The 11,939-nt window shown below is 36.7% G+C and overlaps 1 protein-coding gene across 1 annotated transcript in view; it reads right to left on the reverse strand.

The window, feature by feature from the left end:
- The window catches only part of LOC131162013 (protein translocase subunit SECA2, chloroplastic), a 77,111-nt gene extending 68,301 nt beyond the window's left edge, over positions 1 to 8,810 (reverse strand). Inside the window, exons 1-2 of the mRNA XM_058118108.1 lie at positions 6,923 to 8,810; positions 866 to 921 (exon numbers count right to left, since the gene is read on the reverse strand). Of these exons, the coding sequence (XP_057974091.1) occupies positions 866 to 921; positions 6,923 to 8,660 (1,794 nt within the window). The 5' untranslated portion in view covers positions 8,661 to 8,810. The remainder of the gene's footprint in view (positions 1 to 865; positions 922 to 6,922) is intronic.
- Between the last annotated feature and the right edge of the window lie 3,129 nt (positions 8,811 to 11,939).

Here is an 11,939-nt window from a genome sequence, read left to right on the forward strand (position 1 = left end):
CTTTGATGCACTTTAAATTATACATACTTGACAAGCTAAAGGTTAAAGGTTGCAACTGCTTTTTTTTTAAAGATAATAAAAACAAATGTATTAAAAAGAATACAAAATTACAGCAGAATGAGGATAAGAAATCCCCAAAGAAAAAAGTGTGAAAAAGGACCTCATTGCAATGGGCAGGAACACATAAAAAAAAAATCAACAAAACAAAAATGTTTCCAAGTTCATTTCATATTTCTCAACCAATTAAGGCCCATTTTTATATCAGGAAATGACATAGTAAAAATATTCTACTGGAAATCAATGCTATCATTTTGTTTCAAGCACCGAACGATTGATTCTCTGATAGCAAGTTATTGGTAGCCTCCCTTTTTTGATCCCCTGATACTTGATTACAAATTATAGTAGCTTTCCTTTTTTGATTGGGATGTCAACTCCTACAAAAGATTCCGGTTGCATGCGTATGTCACAAATATTTATACAATATTGTACACTATCAAAACTTAAAACAATAGTATAGACCAACCACAGCAATGCACGGCTCACCCAACATGAAGGAAATATTTGTTTGCAAAATATATATATATTATCCTATAGAGCAAGAAAAAACGAAAATGTTCATATTCCATATTAAACTTTTCTTTTCTTGTTTTTGCTTCATTTCATTGATTTATTTCCAGAATCTGTGGAACATTGCTACTCAATATCTCACAAGATTATGATACTTGCAAAGAATTTGCACATAAAAAGGCCACACCAGTTCACTTTACTTTCCATAGAAATTCTCTTCAACTACACTAGAAGCTAATATGAGTAGAATTAGTTGTACCAAATGCTAAACTCTGAAGTATATCTTTAAAGTGTGTACCTGCAGAGACCATACGTGGATTGTTTTATCAAAGGAAGAGCTAAACAAAAAACCCCCTACAAGAGAAAAGAAAAAGTACATTCAAAATGCAAAGTACTTGATGGACCCAACAACCCAATTGCCAAAGTTGAATGAATAATAGTAACCTCTGTTATATATAGCAATCAAATGCACCTGGAATCAGAAAAATTTTAGAATGGTTAGTATATATAAAAGCAGGATAATAGGCCTTCCACCTAAACCTCAATCCTAATTTCTGGTAATTTTGAATTAAAAAGTAAAGAAAATAATGTGAAGCAATCATATATAATTTTGTTTTTAAAAATATTTTCTTTTAATAGAAGGGGTCTACATATTTCCATCAATCACTCGCTATTACTATAATTTGGCAATATTTTTTAAGAAATGAATAGTGTAGAGGTACCAAACAACGACCTACCTGACAAGTTGACTTGACACTTGTGGATGGCACATGTGTGACTGACCTGCCCTAACCGACCTAATCATGCAAGCTCCTTGACTGACCTGCCCCAAACTGATCAGCTCATGCAAGCTCCTAATCAACCTGCTCACACAAGCCCTTGATCGACCTGCCCTAAACTGACTTGCTCATGCAAACTCCTTAACAAACCTACCTCATCGAGCTCCTTGACCGACTTTCTACCGGACGGATTTGCCCTCACAAAGCCCCTGATCGACCTACTCAACCAAGCTCCCTAACCAACCTGCTCTTGCCGAGCCCTTGGCTGATCTTACCTGTTGAGCTCATCAATTATCTAACTATCCACTCCCTAATGATGGGACCACATACCCACAATGGTAATTCTTAACCATCCACCTTGATGAAAAAGTCACATTCCCACAATGAAAAGAGGTAACTAACGACATCCGAACAAGGGAACCCTCATCTCTTGGACAATTATAAGAAAAGACGCAAAGAAACAAAAAGGGGGCTGAGTTCACTAAAGATGAGAGATTCACTATCTTTCACAGTTTGCTCTCAGGACTATTTGCTAACTTAAGGCATCAGAGAGATCTTCCGAAGGTTACTGAGACCTCCCAAGAACTCCTCCTTATTCTTGCATATCAAAAGTGAGAAGGATTCTTCACCAAATTTTACTTAAAACAACCTCTGAAGCAATGATCTATTTTCAAGCATCAACCGAATTGGCAACTCCACTGGGGATGACCTAGTCATCCTTGCAACCTTAGATATGCCATCAACGAAGTCAAAGAAAGTTGTTTTTGACGAGGTAAACCAGCCCCCTGGCCTGGTCACTCAAACTCAGGGGAGTAAGTGGTCTTCTACAACCCACATCATCTGAACCAAAAACCCATGATCAATTCACCTCACTCCAAAGGAAGATTAAAGGGATCCATGAGGAGGTTCTTCAAAACCAATAAGCACCACCGCCAACATATCACACGACCATTATAGCTCCTAGAAGAGAAGAAGAATCGTCAGCGAGCCTAGTTCCTCCGGTGGCTGCTACTCCGATGGTAGAGTATTTCGAAAAAACAAGCATGGCAACAGGTTACTCCTTAACCATCAATGAATAGTTCAAAGAGATGAACGAATACTTTGATAAGATGGTCAAGGAGATGAGGGAAGGAAAAGAAAAGTTGGAGTTGTTAGGCGTGGAGCAAACAAATCTTTCACGACTATGATTTTGGAAGCCCCATGTTGGCCTAACAAGGCTTAATCTCGTTTTGATGATAACAAATTAAGGTTACTAAATATGCTTTCAAGTTAAATTTCAGGAATCAAGCTTTGTGTTAAGCAAAGTGATTCTACTTGAAAGAGCTTGAATGAAGTTTAAACTTAAAACTATGAGTCATGAGGGATATGAAGCATATTGAAGAATTGGTTAAAGCTTGTACAAAGCATTGAAGCTATACGACATGAAGACTTAGGAACTTATTAATATTCATTCTTTGAGAGTCTCATGCAAGTACTTCAAACTTCAATATTGTATTTGAAGCTCATAGGATTTATTCTGGACTTAGAGACCTGATTTAAAACATGGAAAATATCTTTTAAAAGGCCTAAAATACTTTTCAAGTCAATGAAAACAAGTTTTGGAATTAACATGTGGAAAACGCTAAGTAGCATAGTGTTCAGGCGACTAATGATTATCCATCAGGCGACTGATATGCTACTACCAGAGTTAATAAGAAAACAGAATAGGTTCAGGCGACTGAACTATCGTGGTCAGGTGACTAACATGCTACCTGCCCATTCTAATGCGCTATTTTGAATAAGTTCAGGCGACTAACCTCTCAGGTTCAGGCGACTGAAGTTTATGTTTAAACTTCCTAAAGCACGGATTTTCTTTCCAAACTCGCACGATGTGGTTTCCAAACTTGGGGAAAATGGTCAGAAGGTTTCCTACCCTATATAAAGATGTTTATCACGCGATTAAGGCAAGGACATACACTCACATATACTTTCAAAATCGTGTTGTTGCTGTGAGTTTTTGCTGAAAACCCTACACGAAAATTTTGATTTGATTTCTAAACCTTTATTCTACAATCAAAATAATTTTAATATCTTCGTGAGCTTCATCTCTATATTGATTTATTGAAGTATATTGTGCTCTAACGTGTACAAATTCTGCTATGCTGAGAGTATTTTTATTGTACAAACATACTTGCTTTGTTTTGTGATTGATGGTTCAGGATTGTTGAATCGTTGCCTAGCGAGAGGGTGTTCTCGTTAAAGAGGGGTCTCCACCTGCCAACGGAGAGAGGTTTGCTTCACCTGTTCAACAAAGTGATAAAGGAAATCCTCACAGCAAGTTGCTTGAGGCAAGGACATAGACTACTGGCCGAACCTTGTAAAAATCTGGTGTTCAGCTATTCTTCCCTATCTCTTTAATTTTTGCATCTTATAATCTGTGTGTATGATTTTAAATTCATTGGGAAATTTGCTGAATATTGAGATTTGATTGTGGTTAAAATTATTGTGATTGAATGCTTGATTGAAGCATAGGTTTCAAAGTTACCCAATTTATATTACTAAATTTGCACCTTGAGAAAATCGTTAATTCTTGTTGAATTTCAGAATTGAATATTGAAATATCTGAAGTTTAATTTGTGGATTGTATTGTCAGCTTCATATATATAACTAGGATTGTCGATTGGTATAGTACGTTTGCTGATTAGATTATTGTAATTTAATATTAGAGTGTAGTTGTGGTTGGTTTAAATTAAATAGGTTAAGATAAAACTGAAATTCCGCAAAGTAATTTTAAAATACCCAATTCACCCCCCCTCTTGGGAATACATCTTTAGTTTCACCCCACTGCTTGCAAAGTTCAAGATGCCACAAGTAGAGTCATATGATGGGAACGAAGACCCCTAGCCACCTTGCATGGATGAATCATCTTCTCCAAACGAGAACTCAAGGCTCCCTGTGACAAGTGCTTAGGAACTCCCCACCATAGCAAGTGCAGAAGTGACCTTTCCCAACCAGCGTACCCTAGCTCCATGGATGCTCAATTCATTAACATACTTCACCCAAAAATTCTTTTCTACTGCCACCACTCGACTCCACAAGTGGAGAAATTTGTTGCTTCCTTTGCCTTTGCCTTTGCCACCAGAATCATATCTTGAGCCAACTAGCAAAACCAATTCACAAAGCTTCGCCACTCATCACCTTGTGAACCACTCGGGATGAACATCGAAAATCTTTTCCCTTTCCACCCCAGCCCTAACTCCAAGAACTTGTTGACTTTCTTTAAACAAATCGATATCCAATATTGCAAATTACCCATTCAAATGCTTTGCAAACCTCTCCCCAACCAACCGAAGATCAACAAGCCACCAAAAAACCATCACCAACACCTTAGGAAATCCCACCCACCTATTGCGTGAGACTATGTGTTCAAGAATGACCAAATAAGGACTCTACCCACTTTGTCCAACCTCATATTAAAGGCCTTCCCTTTGATATGGATCAAATGTTTTGGCATCTCTCTTGATATGTTTTATCAAAACCATGGCGCAATTCTTATGAGAAATAGGAGATTTCGAAGAGAGAAAAAGACGAGAGTGTAACCCATCAAGAGTCATCCATCAATCTTTTATTTTTATAAACGAAGATTTTGTCTTGATTATTAGTATTGGGGACAATAAAAGAGACCATTTAGTTAGTTGGGATGTTGTTAAGAGGCCTAAGCCAAAGGGGAGGGGCGGTTGGGGCCTGATAATGTGGTTCCAATGAACATATCCTTAATAGGGAAATGGTTATGGTGGTTCCCCTTAGAATCTAATTCCCTATGGCACTAGGTAATGAAGAGTAAACATGGAAAACACATAATGGGTGGGATTTCCAAGGGGAGTGGTAATGCCACTCATACAAGTCCTTGGAAGTTTGTTTCCCAAGTTGCTAGCCTTTTCTTTACTCTCACACATTTCAAAGCAGCCATTGGGATAAAATACATTACTGAAATGATATTTGGACCGATGATTCTTCATTGGAGCTTTTGTTGCCACACTTGTTTAGACTTTCCTCTGTTCACAATGCTCCGGTTTTAGCTTTTTATTCTTTTAAGTGAGGCTCTTTTTCTTGAATTTCCATTTTCTTTAGGAGTCTCAATGACAGAGATGTTGATGAATTAATTTGTTTACTGGGTGTGCTAGATTCTTTCTTGCCAAACTTGTAGGGGTACAAGGCTTTGAATTGGGGATGCTTCAGGGTCTTTCTCTTTTGAAGTCATTTTTTCCAATCTCACAAAATCCCCAAATCCTAGCTCTTTCCTTTTACATAAGGTTGTTCAAAAAAACAAGGTTCCTTTGAAAATTTGGGCCTTTGTTTAGATTTTAATTGTTGACAAGAACAATACAAATGGTATGCTACAAACAAGGAGGCCTCACAAAGCCCCTAGTCCGGATATTTGCATGTTGTGCAATGAGTTATGAGTCTAATGAGACTATTATTCATACGCACATTCATTGTAAAATAGCAAGGTACATATGGAACAACTTGTTTTTGTACTCCTGTGAGGATTTTGAATGTGAAGTTTTGGGTTTTTGGGAAGGAGAAAGGTTGGGATTGTGTCGTTTTCACATTTCTTAGGCCACTTTCGCTTGAAAGCAATGCTATAGTTTAAAGATTAGAAGACTTCTCCAAGATTGCTTTGGGGGAGTTATTTTTCTTGCTTCTTTTTGGGCACATTCTGTGGGGTTTCGGGGGGGGGGGGGGTCTTTCGCTGCTAAATATCCAAAGGGATTGGAAGGCAGATTTAATGTAATATTTTAGCTTTTTTTCTTTTTTGCACTTTTTTCTTGGAGGATTTCTCATCTCATTCCACTGTAACTATGTCTTCTCTTTAATAGATTTGTTTTGTTATCCAAAAAAAAAATAGGTGCATGCTTATGTTGGAGTACAAACAAAACTAAGGCTATAGTAGGGACTAAATGTATTTCTCAGAGAATGCACCACTACTTGCATAAAAAATTGCAATCAGGGTGACAATTGTAACACCAATTTCTCTGATGTTGTGGTTGGAAACATGAACTTCAGGCCTGGAGATTGGATTTGTGTGAATTTGGACAAAACACATTACAATTTTGTAAATGCATCTTATCGTTATCTACACGAGGGCAACACTTTGTTTGGGAATATGGATTTGGAATTGTCTGGATTTGACAATATTTAAAACAACTGAATCCATGTTTAAGAACACATTATTAAGAAGGAGAAACTCCGACACACAAGATAGAGAGGAAATAAGTGTTTCCTCCAACTAGCACATTCATGGATTATCAAATTGCCAATCACAGCAGCCATGTCACAGAACATATCAGCATTACTGTCCCCATAGATCTGTACCATGACTTGGCAATTGGCATGCTAACAATTCAAAACCATAAAGATGCAACATTTAATTTTTAGAGCAGTGCCTATAAACAAAGGCAATACCTGAGTTTCAGCAGTCATCACATAGTTTACAAATAATTAAACATCGTCATCATAAATAGAATTTGTTAAATGAAATGTACTTAATAGAGATTGCATCACATTTGATGAAAATGACAATGTCAAATTCTTACCACCAACAGCTAAGCTTGTAATACAATCAAGATGGCCCCGCAGATCAACAACTTTAAAATTGCCTGCAGAGACGCCCTCAAAAAGATCCCTGTCGACACTCAATTCCCCAACTTGATCTACTTTAGCTACACCGTTGTGCTCTTCCCCCTCCAAGTCATCTACTTTCTGAGTTTCTAATCCTTTGATAGTTTTCTCTTGGAACTTGCACAATTCTCCAAGCACCATGCAACAACCCGCATTGTTCTCCTTAACTGCACCATCCAAACTGACAAAAATATCATATTGAGGTTTTATTATCAATTCTCTAATGCACTTCCATACATCAGTCACAAGTGGACGACTTTTGGGATCAGAATTCAAGCAATTGCAGAGAATCTGCTGAAAGCATGCATATTTCGAACCAATTTTAGCTTCCAACAGAGACGTAACTTTCTCCATCCAACCCAAATATGAACCTAAATGATCAGCATCATTCTCTTTGTTTCTTGATTGAAAGATAGATTGCATATAATTTGCCAGCTCTTCAGTGAAAGGTTTTCCTATAAAAAGACTCAGCAATATGCAAGCTAGGGACCAAGCATCAGAGCCATAGCCAACTGAATATCTCAAGCCCCCAAATTCTAAGGCAACGCCCGCTTTCTGCAATAGTTCAAACAACACCTCTGGGCTTACAAACACATGGGTTTTCAATATTTTACCCCAAATTATTCCCATTTCTGATTTATCAACTCTTCTTCTGCCAGAAACACCCTCCACAATGCACCTACAAATCTTCCTTCCTGTCACCAAAATCTCATTCAAGTTAACATAAACATGACCCAAGTCATCAAAATGAAAACAGGAAAAACCTACACAACCAGCAACTAATCCCTCTGAATGTAAATTAATCAGCGCTTCGCATATCTCCAAACCAACGAGTGCAAAACCCAAAATCCCATCTCCAAACACCAAATCCATCTTCTCAGTCAAACCATGCCAACTGCCCAATTCACCCAACTTCTCCACAAAACCCAAGCAACACCTTTCGCACACTAAATACACACACGAATCTTCCGAATTATACCACAACCCATAACAATTACAAACTCGAGGCTGCCTGGAACACGCCCTCAAAATCAAATCCAGTTCAGCCCTTTCCCCATCCCTCATTTTACTCAAACATTCCGTAATTCGCACAACATAACCAGGAGCAAACACACTGTCATTCACCCGCAGACTAGAACTGACTCGAACAAGGCTCACCGTCTGATTCTCCTTGCACCGAAAACGAGAACGCAACGAAGAAGAAGAAGAACGCGAAACAACTTTACCATGTAATAGAAGTTCAGAGGGGAATCTCTGGATTCCCTGCTCGTCAGCTTGGGGTTGAACCGCCGAAACGGCGTTGTTTGGGAGGACCCAGTCCTTCCAAGCAGAGTAGAACTCGTCGGACCAGGAAGGGGGTAGGAAGTCGAATTTTGGGGAGGAGATGGGTCGCTTGGGATCGGGGTTTAGGGAGGGTTTATGGGAGAGGGAAAGCCTGAGGAGATCGATGTTCTTGGGGAGAGCGGAGGGCCCCTGGGGATGGGGGTAGCTGACGAGTTGGGTGCAGGCGGGGCAGCGAATGGTTTGAGGGAAGCGTCGGGGAAGGTGGGTCAAGCACGCCTCACAGAGCGAGTGGCCGCAGCCCAGTACGCGAGGCACTGTCTCATCGCCGTCATAGGTTTGGAGGCAGACGGGGCACTCCGGCAGCTCCATGCCTGACTGGTCTGCCCTTCGCTTTTGTTGATCACAGTTCGCCCGTTTAATCTGCTGCTATCAACTTGCCTATGTACTAATTCATGTACTATGAACCTATCTCACATATCCTGCACTAGTTACATTCCCATGTGAACTATCACATCTTCCGCCCCTTAGATTTTCGTCCCAAATAAATATTTATAGGTTCATAAGTAACCTCCCCTTCTCATTTGTGACATGTACCAAAGATAGAAGTTAGAGATAAAGTAAAAAGAAATAATATTTTGTATAATATCAGTTCCATAAAATTTTGTAATTCATCTCGTGATAGTGAAGTTTGGATCTCATCCGCTCGTGGAGTAGGCATAGTCGGATCATGTAAATTTATGTCTCGTCTCTATTTATTTATTTTTCTACATCTTTTATAACAAGTTATCAGCACGTAACTCTAACTAACTGGCATATTTCTTTAATTCTTATTTAATTTACGAGACTCTAACCGACTGATATATTTTTGTATATTTATATTGCCTTAATAGACGGTTTTATTTTTGTACCGCCTATAAACTTTAAATATATATATATATATATATATTTAAAGTATCAATCTTTAGAAGATATGGTAAAATAGTCCTCCTGAAGAGGTTATATATTTAAATCTTCCATATATATATATCTCGAAAAGATAGTTCTCCTTAAGAGGCAATATATTTAAATTTCTTGTTTACATATTTAAATCTCCCAAATATATAGTCATCCTAAAGAGACCTCCCGAAGGGATGCTAAATTCAACCTCATGAAGAGGTGAAATGTCTATCCTTTAGATGAGGTGGTATATTTAACCTCCGAAAAATGTGATAAATTATTACAATCATACTCCTGAAAAGTATAAATTGAGAAAAATAATATAATGTTATTGAAAAAACATATTTAAGTACCCTAAAAGGTGGAAATAATATTATATTATTATATCAGTTTTATTTCAGTTTTTACATTTTGTTTTCTAAATTATTTTTTTATTGTTATTTTATTCAGATGTCTAACATAAGCAAAGTTGAATTTGTTCCCCTTGATATCAAAGGCAATAATTATTTATCATGAATTTTTATATTGATATTCATCTAAATGCAATGAACTTAGGAGATACTATTTTAGATGAAAATACTGCATCCTTACAAGATCGCACAAAAGTTATGATCTTCCTCCCTCATCATTTAGATGATGAATTAAAGTCTGAATACTTTACTGTTAAAGACTCACTTATTCTATGGAAAAATTTAAATGATAGATTTGATCAGCAAAAAACAATGATTTTGCCAAAAGCTTGATATGAATGGTTGCACCTGAGGTTGTAAGATTTTAAAACAGTCAGTGAATATAACTCAACTCTGCATAAGATTAACTTGAAACTAAAATTATGTAGTGAAAATATTACTAATAAATACATGCTAGAAAAAAATTACTACTTTTCATCCCACTAATGTGCTTTTGCATCATCAATATAGGGAGAGGATATTTACTAAATTTTATGAACTTATATTATGTTTTCTTGTCGCTGAATAAAATATCGAGTTTTTGATGAAAAATCACCAAACTCGTCCAACTAGTTCAACCCCATTTCCTCAAGTGATTATGAATATATCTCGTGGTCGAGGACGAGGTCACAGACATGGTTGTGGGCATGGTCGTGGTCGTGGCCGTGGCCGAAATAATCACTGGCATCAACGTGATGTTGTAATTACTTAGAAGAGGGATGGCCCCCTAGAAGCGAGTAAATGCTAAAAATCAGCGACTCAGGCAGCATGAAACTCAATATTACATATCCAGAGGAAAGGTTCATTGGTCGCATACCTGTTGTATGCCCAGGCACTGGTAGACCTATACCAAGCATCTACAAAAGAAAAGGAAAAGATTAAAGAAGTTGAAACAAATTTTGCCGATAATGTTCTTCCAACAAATTTTAATGCTGGACCATCAAACTCTATTTATTTTGATGTAGCTGATTTCCTTTTAAATCAAGATGAAAATAATGATATAATATTTTAGGATAGATAATAAGTAATATTGTATTTTGATTATAAATAAATTGCGGCTATGATCAATTATAGTAATAAGTTTTTAAAATATTTGTTGTAGTGTGAATTGTCTTAAAGCTTTGATCGATTCTAAGATGTCTTCGGAAAAAGTTTATTTAGCTAACACACAATTCTTCGAGATAGGAAATATTTTCATTACTTGAATATATCTTCAACATATGTTAATACAATATCTAGTTCAACAAATTTGATTTAAGACTTCAGAAGAGCTATGTAAAGTTACCCAATGATACTTTATTACAAAATGATGAAACTTTATATTCTAGCATATTTAGAAGAAATTTGTTAAACTTTAAAGATTTAAGACTTAATGGATATCACATTGAAAATACAAATGAAGGCAGTACAGAATTCTTTTATATTACTTCTTTTGTTTATGGGAAGAAACAAATTTTAGAAAAGTTGTCAACTTTATCTTCTGAATTGTATTATACAAAGATTAAAACAGTTGAATCACATAATGTCTTGCACCAGAAGTGCAATAACCCAAAGTTATTTGCACTTTGACATGATCGTCTTGGACATCCGGAGATGTAATGATGCGAAGAATCATTGAGAATTCATATGGTCATCCACTAAAGAATGAGAAGATTCTTTTATCAAATGATTTCATGTGTATTGCTTGCTCTCAAGGGAAATTAATTGTTGTTGGTGTATTTTTATATTATTATATCATTAGTGTATTTTAACAATATTATTTTTTTTATTATATTGAAAAAAAAGATGTACCTTGGATTGGGTTATGGTCATTCATTCATTTCATAAATGCATAAGATTAATTATATGGATGTACTTTGAATCTAGGTTTATATACACTTAACATATACATATTTTAATTATTAAGTACATGGAGAATGAAGGGTCATTTTGTGCCTATAAATAAACCCTTGAGGCATTAGCACAACACACCAATCTCTTCCCTTCATTCTCATCATATTATCCATCTTTTGAGTCTAGAGAGTTTGACAAGAAAAGAAAGGTGTTTTTAGTGGAGCTTTGGACTCCTTTATTTGTGCAAAATTAGAGAGAGTCATACGATTCAAGTCAGGTTGTTGTATCATAGGGAAGACAAGTCTTGAAGAGTTCTACTGCATTGGTTCGTGGGCTAAACTGATAAACCACAGAGGACTTGAATCTCCTTAAAGAGAGCGAGATAACTGTGCTTGAGCCTATTTGTGAATCGTGGTGGTTTTATTTTTAT

Source organism: Malania oleifera, chromosome 8, assembly GCF_029873635.1.
Source record: "Malania oleifera isolate guangnan ecotype guangnan chromosome 8, ASM2987363v1, whole genome shotgun sequence".
In the NCBI taxonomy this organism is placed as follows: Eukaryota; Viridiplantae; Streptophyta; class Magnoliopsida; order Santalales; family Ximeniaceae; genus Malania; species Malania oleifera.